The 12,815-nt window shown below is 42.9% G+C and overlaps 1 protein-coding gene across 6 annotated transcripts; it reads left to right on the plus strand.

Moving 5' to 3' along the window:
• Positions 1-941: 941 nt before the first annotated feature.
• On the plus strand, positions 942-10,194 carry dab2 (DAB adaptor protein 2). 6 transcript variants are annotated; one of them, XM_034601937.1, is made up of 15 exons: positions 942-1,256; positions 3,698-3,973; positions 4,075-4,214; positions 4,592-4,690; positions 4,787-4,918; positions 5,575-5,658; positions 5,921-5,947; positions 6,033-6,083; positions 6,196-6,258; positions 7,404-8,006; positions 8,547-8,676; positions 8,771-9,409; positions 9,515-9,711; positions 9,805-9,897; positions 9,981-10,194. In XM_034601937.1, the coding sequence occupies exons 2-14, from the start codon at positions 3,829-3,831 to the stop codon at positions 9,877-9,879; spliced, it is 2,385 nt and encodes a 794-aa protein (XP_034457828.1). In that variant the 5' UTR covers positions 942-1,256; positions 3,698-3,828; the 3' UTR covers positions 9,880-9,897; positions 9,981-10,194. The 6 variants fall into 6 exon arrangements, with proteins under 6 accessions (XP_034457828.1, XP_034457830.1, XP_034457832.1 ...); XM_034601939.1 differs by having other exon boundaries at positions 960-1,256; positions 9,805-9,895; positions 9,978-10,194; XM_034601941.1 differs by having other exon boundaries at positions 964-1,256; positions 9,808-9,895; positions 9,978-10,194.
• Positions 10,195-12,815: the final 2,621 nt, after the last annotated feature.

A 12,815-nucleotide genomic window follows, 5' to 3' on the forward strand; every position in this document is an offset into this window, starting at 1 on the left:
GTTTGCCAGATCTGGGCCGCAAGTAAGCCAAAGCAATACCGCATGTCAACCACAAAGGTGCCAAAGGTGGCCCAGATTTGTTTTGTGCTATTTGGGCCATCCTCCATTTACCACATGGCCCACATGCTTGCCAAAAAAGCAGAGGTTACAGTTACAGCACTTAAGTAACAGTTACAGCACTTAAGTACATTTTTCAGGTATTTAAACTTTACGTGAGTATATATTTTTTATTATGTAGGGAGTTTACTCCCTGTCATTATTTAAATTAAGAATACTTCATTAAGTGACATGAGTCTCAGTTTGCTATGCATAGATACATCAATAAAACCTTTATGTAAAGAGGTTAAGTACTTAGGATTACTTAAAGGATCATTTACACCACGTTTAGGAGATTTAGGCTAAACACATGGTGTGAATTTCGAGTCGGGGCTTCCGGACACTTGGATGACACCACAGGACCAACAGTTTTTTTTCTGTGTTTTTTTTTCATTTGAAGAATTGGTCGCCATTTACTTCAATTGTATTGGATTTGGCTGCAACTCTGTTCACACCTAAAACTCCCAAAAGTGTTTTTTGGACTCAAACACTTCACCCAACCCTCCATCGGCACTTTTCGAATTTTCATTTTTGGGTGAACCATCACTGTAGGGCTAACATTCATTTTGCACAAGAACACCACTTCATTACCTGAAGTGGCCCACGTCTCCAGTGACAAGTCAACAATTGCAAATCTTACATCACCCAATGGATTCATCCAAACCAAAGGAACAGCTCCTGGCCACCACAGAAAAAAATCATTCTGTGGTGTGTGTGTGTGTGTGTGTGTGTGATGTAGAGGATAGAGAACAGACCACTATTGTCAAAGAGTTGTGCTGTATGTTTTTTTGGAATTGTTCATGACCCACTTAAATTCAGCCGGACTGGTGATGTTTTCTTCCACGTGAAGAGACCGCCCCTCTCCCAGTGGAAATGTGCGGACTGTGAGTTGGCTGTGTGCGTCAGGGAGTGAAGGGGTTAACCCGGGCAGCTCTCAGCAGCAGTCTCTGCTTTCTGTCCGCTGCATTGAGCGGAAAACATCTGACTCCGGCTTCGTTTTTCCCGAAGCTGGCTTTGATTGGTTTTTTTGTTGTTGCTCATTTCGCACCGGGGGCCGCGGAGGCATCACGGGAACCACACACAAAATAAAGCCACAGCAGCGAGTCCCACGGACGGACGAGCAGGATCCCACCATCCCTCCTCTGCGCGCATTCACACAGGTACCGTGTTTGCGTTGTGTTTTCCATCCGTGCGTAAAGTTAAGATTCATTCGCGTTGCGCGTGCGAGATCCGCAGTGCAACTCGCACGTAAGTTTGAGAAAAGTGGAGTTTCAGCCTCGAAACCAACTTCACCGCGGCGCATCATTCAAACTTTATTCGCTGTTTCTGTCTCATTTGTGACTCAGCTCTCTGCAGAAATAACAAACAATTTCCAGTGAGTTTGCCATTTGAAATCACCGCTTCTGCCAAATAACGTTTTTTCCCCCTTTTTTAAATCTTCTTACACTTGTGATTTCAAGTGACTTTTGAATTGTGCATCTGCTGCTGTTCCAGTTGTGTTCAGTGTGAAAGTGTTGGCATGCTCTCTGTTCACAGTGGGCCTGTGGTATTTCACCATCTCATTCACTTGCAGACTGAGTCATTCCCTGATTTCCTCCAGATGTGCACTAGTTTACGTTTCCTGACGGCCCTGGATTGTGACATTTCTGCCTCTTGCTCTGCAGCCATTCTGCTGACAAATACGAATTCACGCTTGTTCCTGTGCCTTTTTTAGAGTTTCTTTCTTTTTTCTGACACTGACTGGATGCTGTCAAACAAACAAACCTTAATGCGGGAGCTGGGACGGCCTCTTGTTAAAATGTAACCCTTTTAACTAAAATCTGCAATGCTGACGCTTTGCCATTTTTATTAGCCCTTTTTCCTCCAGTGAGTGGGACTCTGACACCACGGCGGTGACTGGACGAGTGCAGTCATGTGTCCTGATTGTGTAAATGGAGCATCAACAAGTGTTTAGGGTCTTGTTTTTTCATGCTTGCTTGCACAGCAAAAAACAAAAACAGCATCAGAGCCTGGCAGGGATTTAAATGTCACCATGGGGATCTTGCCCTGAGATTACACTGCTTCTCTCCTTCACTTCAAAACTGGCACCGGAAGATAAAATTAAGCTTTTATTGTTTTACAACTCAGCTGTACAGTAGCTCTTGTGATGCAATCCTCTTAAAAACAGCGATTTAAAAAAAAAAAAAAAAAAGGTGATTTCTCGATTACAAAAAACATTTCAAGACACATTATCTCTTCAGCCTTGGTTTTGAATTTACAGTTCCTGCATACTTGTATACTCCTAGTATGCAACCTAACTGGGACGCACTCGGTGACCTGAAAGTTCACACGTGTTATCTCATCCTGTTCAGCTCTCATTTCCTTTATAGCTCAAATTAATTTCCTGCTGGATTCATTCCATCATGACCAACCACTGTGTTTTTGACAGTTGTTCTGTCTTTAGAGGAAAACAATCCAGAATTTGCACGATCACACAGGTGCATTTGCACTTTCTCATGATTCCACGTCACCATTGTGCCCAGTACAATGAGAGCTCTAAGGCGGCTTGATAAGTACAACATTATGAGTAAATGATCGTTCCCAAGGCTCCAATTTCTGTTTATAGTTAGCTGGACATCACGGGATCTCTTGCTTTGCTAGCGTAAGATTAACCTCAGGTAATTGCTCAACCTTTGCCCACTGACAACCTTTGGTCTCGTCCTACAGTACTCCCAGCCTCATTCCACCGGTAGTTGAGCCAGTGTAGCCGGTGGATGTGGTGCTAAAGGTATGTACGTCCCACATAGTGCACTGGTTGTGCAGAGCAGGACTCGATTTGTGGCTTGTTTTGGTCGGACTGAATTTGTGTGATTGGCAGCATTTTATTGTGATGGTTTAATTTATGAAGTGAGCAAATGGTGACAATGAAGTATCAATATTGTTGGTTTTATCGCAGCTGGGAAGAAGTAGGTGAATCTGTGACAGTGCCTCGACTTTCCTGCACATTCTTTTGTGGCCGTCACTTAAATTGATGATATTATTGTGGATGTGCAGATACATTTGATTAGCAAGTTGCTTGTTCGAGCCACAGCTTGCACAGCTCACTGGATTTTTACGGGGTAATGCATCACATGATGTGGCAGGATGATTGCAAAATGTGTTTTCCTTTGTTCATCCCTCGCATCTACAGCGATACTGACTTATTCCATGTAAGATAAATAAAAAGTTCAGTGATGTGATTCATGTACATTTATGAGGAGGTCACCGTATTTCGGGAAGTTTGCTCCTTTTACGAGGCTGAACAACTTGCACAGCTTGTATAAAGCTGGGTTAAAGTGTGGGTTTTCTGTGCTTGTGTCCACATGAGGCCATGATGTTTTATTGGTCATGAGTTCTGTTATGCTTCTCCCTCTGAAGGATGTTTCTGTGGTTGTAAATGTTTACTGTGGATTATTAAAGGAATATGATTGTGAGAAAAATTAGCTGCACATCACAAACAAAGTATTTTAATTATAGTTATTTACAGTCCAACACCAGGAATTATTGCGTATTAACCACGCGTATTCTCCTTTTTCTTCCACACTTCACACACTGTCCCCACTTCACTTTTTTTCTCCTCCAGACAAATAAAAAAGAGAAGCATGTGTGGGTGTTGAGAGTCATCTGCTCCCTTTGACCTCGCTGCCCCTGAACGCCTCTGTCTGCTCTACCTCGCCTGACCGTCCACTCGTCCAGTGAGACTCACTCCCCGCCATGTCAGCAGAGGTGGCGAACAGCGTGCCCATCCCTGCCGATGCCGGCGCCACCTCCCCATCCGCAGGCTCGACCTCCAACACTCCGCCGGCCTCCCCTGCAACGGCCGCATCCAAGGTCCCGTTCAAGAGAGAGAAGAAGAAAGGTGAATGGTGAAAGAAAACACGCTCATGATCATACCTTCTTCTATTTTAAACTAAGATCCGACACAAATCCTACTTGTCTTGATTTTTTTCTTTTTTACAGTTCCAGAGAAGACCGATGAGTACCTGCTGGGCAGGTTTCAAGGGGATGGCGTGAGGTACAAGGCCAAACTGATCGGCATCGATGACATCCCAGAGGCCCGGGGAGACAAGATGTGCCAGGACTCCATGATGAAACTTAAGGTGCAGCCTGAGACCTGAGACATTGATCTACTAGCTTTTAGATTCTTAAGAGTATGAGGAGAATGTTTATTTAAAGGTGGTGTCTGTGATGTTTTCAGTTAATCGTGGCATCTGTTTGGAGGGTATCATAGTCAATTAGAAAAACATGCACATGTGCTACTGTTACCTGCATTTGAAAAATGTGTCATGGCTTCTTAGGCACTGTTTTCTTCAAATTTTGGCTGATTCAATTCCACGCCTGCTTTCCACATTTACACCATGATTGCTGATGATGTGTGCTTCCTGCAGAGGGCGACACTGTGCAGGAACTTACAGCACTTCAAATCTTCTCATGCTTGGTTTGCTTATAAGTGTTTTAAAAACCCTTTTTATTCCAGGGCATGGCAGTAGCTGCACGGTCCCAGGGTAAACACAAACAGAGGATCTGGATCAACATTTCCATGTCGGGAATAAAGATCATTGATGAGAAGTCAGGGGTGAGTCTGACCGTTTCCCTCCACGTCTCCCAGATCCTCCACTGGAGATCGTGAGATTTTATTTGCAGTGCTTATGAATACTATGTCCTCACACAGGTGATTGAACAAGAGCAAGTGGTGAACAAGATCTCCTTCATCGCCAGAGATGTGACGGACAACAGGGCGTTTGGATATGTGTGTGGTGCCGAGGGACAGCATCAGTTCTTCGCCATCAAGACTGGACAACAGGTAACACTCAGTGACAAACACACAGCCGACAAACTCTGCTGACCTGGGACACCGCAACACCCCTCTGACAGGACTCTTCTGATTATTATAAAAAAAGGTCGGGGGAAGGAAGAAGGAAAAATGGGAGGAAACGCAAGAGGGGAAAAGGAAAAGGAAAAGGAAACAAAGGGGGGAAAAAACAGCACCTACGCCTATGCACAAACTTAGGCACACACACATAAATTAATTCTACAAAACGAAATTCCCTCTCTTACTCACACGAATGTAATGCTTTCCTCCCTTTACAGGCGACTCGAGCTCGGTAGTAGTCAGTGGGGGTGGGACAGTGACTGAGCAACTGGGTCAAACTTTCACCATATTTGACTGAGACACAGACGGACTGACCTGCAACTGGCAACAACAATCACGAAATCACAAAATTGTGAACTTGTGTCTAAAGAAGTTGTTTAACAGACCTCTAAAATAACCGACAAGTAATGTAGGAAAAAAATAACAGCCCACCACAAAAACAACAAAAAGTGATTCTATAATGTTGAACTGTTTTGAGAAGGACTCACCATAGTTTCTCCATATACAAAAAACAACACAATATCATGTTTTCCCACTCCGTCACAGGCGTTTCACTCTGTGCTGTCTGTTATTTTCAACCACAACAGGCAGAGCCGCTGGTGATTGACCTCAAAGATCTCTTCCAGGTCATCTTCAACATCAGGAAGAAGGAGGCAGAGGCCTCACAGAAGGTGAGCGGCTCGGGAGCTTTTCACTTCAAACTGGAAAAAGTTGCTTTTTTTCCTTTTTCAAGAGTTGGACAGAGAACATTTTCTTTCTGAAAAGCTTTTATGTGTTCATGTGGGAGGACTGACAGGAAACACTGTATATACCTCAACACTGCCTCTCTGTGCTCTCTCAGGGAATCACATCTTCCCATGAGACGACATGAATGACACACGGCTCAGGAAATTAAGAAAAGTACAATCATTAACAGTCTACTTGTGTTTACAGGGTGAAAATGGCTCTGCGGTAGTTGAGGTAAGCATTTGGAAGCACTTGGTTTTCTTCAAATAGTTTCTCTCTCCCTTAATTCAACCCTCATTTTGTCTCTGTTTTGTTTCAGAATGGAAATGATGCCTTGTTAAATATGGATAGTCAAGTAAAAACTACCCAAGTAAGAGTTCCTGCTCTGTTTTAAAGCCCAGCATGGAGTAACATATCACTGTTATGGTGGTTTTAGTAGCTGGATAAATACAGTATGTTTCTGTTTCTTTTTTGACATCCAGCCAGTGGAGCAGCTTGTCCTTTTTGGAGCCATGTCAACCCCCCCAGACATCCAGGCTCCAAATGTAAGTGTGGTGCCACAGTGTCAAATGTCCCCTTTATCCACCGCGTAGTGGAATTATACTTAGTCAGTGTTGTGTGGCTGTGTATTTACAGTCTTGTACTTACTGTGTGTTCTTTTAACACATCTGAATCATTACAATAGGCTTTTTATCCAGTGTTTTCTCTATAGCAAGAGTTTTTGGCAAGCAGAAAATAAGTAATAATATTGATACAGTAAGTGCAATGGTAGAAATCTGTTTTGCTACGTGCTCCACTGAATAACCTCAGCAGATCATTCTTTTGTGTGTGTGTGTGTGTGTGTGTGTGTGTGTGTGTGTGTAAACTCAATTCTTAAAAGATCTAAGTTTTGTGTTAAACATAATTTTTATGTATAAATTGTCAATTTTAGGATTAGGGCAAACAACTCTCTTAAGAATTGAGTTTATTCTTCATGTTTACCAATCTCATTGTTGTTCATCAAACCTTTTAAAGCTGCTACAAGTTGAATTGAAAGCTGTTTTCAGACATGAACTCTGGAGAAGGTCTGCCAAAAAGGGCTCTGGACTTTCTCCGGAGTTCAGTGTTTGTCTGAAAGCAGCTTAAAACTGAATATTTTTGTTGAATTTGGTGACCCCCTCAGGTCAATACTGGTATTGCTTTTTCAGCACTGTTGTGACAGCGCTCTGGCTTGAGTTTTAAAGGGATAGTTCAGTTGTTAAATAGCACACGTGGCCCAGTTTTCTTTTTTGCAGAGGTGTTAAAATTACTCGCATCCTTTAAGTATACTATTTACTTCAATTGTATTGGATTTGGCTGCAATGGTATTTTGTGGACTCAAACACTTCACCCACCCCTCTATTGGCATAGTGGTGATTTTAATTTTTGGGTGAACTATCCCTTTTAAGGTCAAGTTGCTAGTGCTGACTACCTTGCTGTTTGACAGTATTCGGTCACTTCATTTTCCAAGTTGGAAGAAAGTAAATTCCATTCCATCAATTTCAATTTAAAACTTATATGAAATATTCAGGTAGCAGGTTTAAATCTCCACATCCTCTCACACCATGTGATTCGCTTTTCATTGTGTTAACACATATGTTTACCTCTTTTTTGCAGACATGATTTATAAATCCTTTTTTTTCTCTCCCACTGTCCCTCACATGTTAACCAGGACTCAAATGATATTCTCTTGCTGGACTTTTCCGCTGAAGTTGACAGCAATCAGAATTGCATAAAGGGAAGCCCCTTTGTAACGTCCTATGATCCTGACCATGGGCTGTCGTCCCAGACAGAGAATCCCTTTTCCTCCACATTTGGTTATTTCCCAACTCCAGACAGTGACCCTTTCAAAGACGACCCCCTCTCTAAATCACCTGATAATCCCCAGGTGTTCCTCTCCAGCCGTCACCTAAACGGCACTGCTGGCGGCACTAGTCAGACAATTATTAACGGTCCTTCGAATGGAAACTCTGAACACCTTAGTCAGCAGATGAATGGGTTAACCAGCAAGAATATGATCCTTGCTCTCAGTAACGGACAGTGGCCACTAGGGGGCAAAATATCTCAAGGCAGCACTACTACCATGATGGACGGAAATGACTCTGGAGTCCTCTCGACCAAAAACCCCTTTTTTGACTCATCTTCGAACACTTTGCCCGTCACTAATGGCGTTACTCCTCACCCGCAACCCCCTGTGACTCATAGCAAGGACTCAGTTGTCATAAGCCCGCCTCCGCAGAGCTCTAAGGCCGGACGAGGTCGACGGAGTGGAAAGGTGAAATTCCGTAGATGAAGTATAGCTGCATGTGCGATGCCTGAAAATGGAGTGTCTGTACTTTTTTTTTTTTTTTTCCAGAGAACAATAATAATAGTTGCTAACATCTCTCACTGAGCATTTGGGTGATGCACTGGTGTCAGACAGGACGTGTTATGCTGGAGAATGCATTGGGTTTCCATAAGATGCAAGGCCTGTAATTTTGACCTGCGGTTAGGGGACTCGTTGTTTGGATCCGTTCTGTCTTCATGCATGCTCAGGTTGTCACGTGCTTCTCTAACTGGCTTTGGTGAATGACACTTTAACTTTGAATCAACTTCTCTCTGTTTCCTCTGCTCACAATCACTTTTCTAACATTCATGCTACAGTGAAAAAAGCACTGGTGAGTGAAAAAGCATGCATTTGTATCAGTTTTCAGGTAGATAGTATCTATTTCTGACATATACATATTTATAGTAAAGTATTTGTTACTGTGGTTTATGAGTAACCATGTATATTTGCCATGTTGCTTCATATTTGTGTTGTATTTTATGGGACTAGTCTGCATCCAGTGACCTGTTTGGAGCAGAGCTGTTTGCTGCTCCTGCTCCATCTGAGGGTTCATCTGCTCCAAGTGACTTTTTCAGCAGTGCACCTGCCAACTCCGCTCCCTCCTCCTTAGCTGCCCTGGGTAACACACAAGAGGGCAACTTATGCAAATTTATTTCCCAGGCTTTATTTTTCATTCCCCCTTAATTTCTATATTCCGTTCTTTCCTCATTCAGGGAATCTTCATCTAAGTCCTCCAGCTATCACAAGCATCCCTGCTGCAGGCATGTGGGGAGCCCCCACTGCAGCGCCCTCCATGTTCCCCATGCCAGGAGTGACCGCTCCAGGCCCTCTGCCTAACTTCCCACAGCCGTCGGCCTTCGGTGGTCTACCCATACCACCCACAGCCTGGGGCCAGCCGGTGCCATCTCAGTTTGGCGTCCCGCCCCACGCCTGGGGCCAGCCTCCACCACCTGGCCAACTCGGAGCTCCAGGTTGGGGTCAGCCTGCAATGACCAATCCTTTCCACGCAGGCCAGTTCGCGGCGATGGGCGAGCAGCAAGGTCCGTCGCGCCCCCCTCCCAGGCCCCCGGTAAAAGAGGCCCCTCCAAAGGTAGAGAACAGCGCCTTCACAGCTTTGGACCCTCTCGGAGATAAAGAGAAGAAGTGTGGAAAGGACATGTTCAAGGACTTCCAGATTGCCAAGCCTCCAGCCATCCCAGCGAGGAAAGGGGAGCTCGGGACCAACTCTGCTCCGGCCCCCATCAGCAGTGAGCCAGGGTCTTTCGATCAATACTTTTCCAATAAAGTGGGCCTGGTTCAGGATGTTGCAGATCATGATGACTTTGATATCCATCAAATGTCAGCAGTTAATGGTAAACCAGCGGCATAATACATGGAGATCAACTTTACGAGTTGGTGTTTGAATGACCCTGAGATTTGTCTCTAATTTTGTCCTCTGTTGTAATGTGTTTGCTCAGATTTCCCCAAACCTGCTCCTGCTCCTGCTGCAGCTCCAGCTCCAAGCTTTAACGCTGGCCTCCTCGATGCCTTCTCCTCTGCCTCCATCTCAAATAACTCCGCACCAGCCCAGGGACAAGGCCTCAATCAGGACATGTTCGATGAAGCATTTGGGTCTCCAAACCCGAGTCTGTTCGGAGGGCCGCCTGTAACTATGGTACGGAGATATACACGTAGAAACATATTTACACCATAACAAGCAGCTTGCAGTAATTATGTTTTCATGTGTCATGTTTAATTCATCTTACAGCAGACTGCCACTGTTGGTCAGACATCTGGTTCAACAGCTGCTTTTGGGGATCCCTTTGGAAACCCCTTTGCTTGACCTCAACTTTATTCCCAGGTAAGTGTTTTCTTAACTTCATATCTCACTTCATCTGCTTTAGTTGCTGACAATTTTCACAGTTTTCCTTTCTTTTCTTACAGAGGATTAAATGGAAAACGGAGATCTTCACGTCCCACCTTTGGGACAATCTGCCCGAGACAATCCAACAAACTCTTTTCCCTGATGTTTCATGTCTGTCCAATCAGTAGTGCCCTTATTTTTGAAGACCACTGATCTGAGAAGTAAATGTTGTGTCATGATCTGCTGAAGATAGAAACAAGGTGTGTGTGTGTGTGTGTGTGTGTGTGTGTGTGTGTGTGTGTGTGTGTGTGTGTGTGTGTGTGTGTGTGTGTGTGTGTGTGTGTGTGTGTGTGTGTGTGTGTGTGTGTGTGTGTGTGTGTGTGTGTGTCAAAAGAGACTCACTGCTGAAGCTGTGTGTATTAAAGAAATAAAAATAATTCAACCATGATGCTGTAAAGTGTTGACAACTTCATTGTCTTCCTCAGATTGAGAGTGACTCAGCTGCTAAGTGCCGTCCACTTGGGCTTCAGCTATCAGGCAGATATACTATTTAATGATGGCCAAAGATGTGATATCATTTTACGCCCCTACATGGTATCAGCAAGTGTAATGTAAGCGACAATGTAAAACAATTTGCAAAATTGAATCCAATTTATATTAAATGTGCAGAAATGTGTCAAACACATTGACATTCATATACAATTGAAATGAGGACCTGGAATGAACTAAATACATGAAACTTGGCATGATTACTGGAAATTATGTGTGTTAGGTTCCCAGAAATATTAGATCAATTGGTCAGATGGTGGTGCCGTAAATAAGGATCCAACATTTTTATTTTTTAAATGGCTATGTCCCTCTACCTGTGTCTGATTGACTTGAAATTTGACACATAAATCCAGCTCAATGTTCTGTACAAAAAAGCTTCTTGGACAATAACAGTCCTCTAATAATCCAAATATCATCGAAAAGGCAAGGCTTGAAAATTGTTGGACATGACTTATTACCATTTGTGCAACAAATCTTGGTATCTGCAGGCTTTGGTTGGGAATACGCCTTTTCAATTCAAGGATTGAAGGATTTTTGTTTGTCACATGCACAGATAGACGAGGTAAAAAATGCTGTGACATGTGGGGGTTGCTCTGTTTCTGTTTCTGTACGGCCATATCAAGGGATCAACAATAAAAAGATTAAATAGATAAATAAGATTAGAAAATAAAATAGCATAAAGGATAAATCGTGCAAGGGAATATGTATATATGTATATATCTATGTCAGTAAATGAGGATAAACCTTTTACATACAAAGATCCAATGTGATCTTCTCATTAAATGTTATGGATTATCACCAAAACTGCCCAATCCACATTAATTACACTCAACTCTATGAAAACACTTACATGCATGTTTTATTTTTTTCTAAGTATGCTTGTTATTATTTCCATAAGAAATACACCAAACTGAACCAAAGCAGATATGGTAAAGTGTACCAACAACAGAACAAGCAAACAAATAACCTAACATTATTCATACATAACGATTGAACAAAAAATTTAACAATACAAATAAGAATAAAATACAAAATCAAACTGAATTATTTAAAGGTTGCTCCATAACATTCAGGAAACAGTATTTTGCCATAAATCACACCAATTCAATCCAAACACATGCTCGAAGATTCATCAAGGTAACACTAATCTGTGGTCGTTTTCCTGGAATGTAAAAAAGAATGGTTCCCAGATTGCCAATAAGACATCTGGGTTATTATCTATCTTAGAAATGAAACGTTGATAGAAAGTTGTGTCTGTGAGGAGGTTGAGCCATTCTTTATAATTTGGAGGTTCACTCTTCTTCCAGTGGCCTGCTGAACAGTGGTTATGGCAACTTTCAGCCACTTCAGATATTTACACTGCGTGCATAGTTGATTTATCATTAATAATTTCATATATTTAAGTAAATGTTGCTGCTAATACTCCTGTTATTTTTTCCGTCACAGTAATATTATGCCTACATTATCAATGTCTTGACACCCTTTTGACAAAGTTTGACATGGTTGAGGTCAGTGGTTAAGGAGGAATACATCCAAGTGTAAGACATGCAAAAAACAAGACATTTCCTGTTGCCACCAGGGGGCGCTGTGATCTTAAGTCATGATTTCTGTGTAGATGTCATCAGGCCGGGACTCTTGTCTTACATGTCTAGTTTGGACTCGATTGGACCATGGCGTGACGCCAAAGTTTGATTACACGCCATCAAAACACGAGGCCTCGTGTTTTGATGGCGTGTAATCAAACTTTGGCGTCACGCCATGGTCACACCGTGTGACAAAAACACGAAATTCGAGGTAGTTTATATCTCCATCTTGTTGAGATGACATTCATCTCAATATGAAGTTGATCTGATGAAAGCCCTGGGACAAGTTCGTCAAAGTACAAATGTGGAAAATGTGGAAAATGGTCCACTAAATCCAAAATGGCGGGCTTCCTGTTGCGTTTTTCACAATGCACCTCTAGACTTTTTTGTGCGTCTGGTCATGATACACAGGTGTCCCGATTTTTGTGAAGATCGGTGAAAGCTAACTGAGGGGCTTTTCCTTTAGATGGCGCTGTTGAGCCGTTTTGCCACGCCCATTTCCAATTACTCCAGAATTCAAACACTTTTTAGGGTTTTGAATTTCCTGCAAACTTTGGTGAGAATTTGAGTATGTCTCTAGGCCCTGAAAAAGCCCCAAGAGGGAAATAAAAATCCTTCGAAATACAATAGGGCCTCCCACCGTTCGGTGCTCGGGCCCTAATTAAATATATAAATATTGATCTGACGTAACGCTCCTTTAGACAGTGAGGACCAGTCTTGCTCAAGAACTGAGTAATCTTGCCTCATGATGCTCTTTACAGCCAACCTGACTACATTTCCCAT

This window comes from Hippoglossus hippoglossus, chromosome 12 (assembly GCF_009819705.1).
Source record: "Hippoglossus hippoglossus isolate fHipHip1 chromosome 12, fHipHip1.pri, whole genome shotgun sequence".
NCBI classification, from domain to species: Eukaryota; Metazoa; Chordata; class Actinopteri; order Pleuronectiformes; family Pleuronectidae; genus Hippoglossus; species Hippoglossus hippoglossus.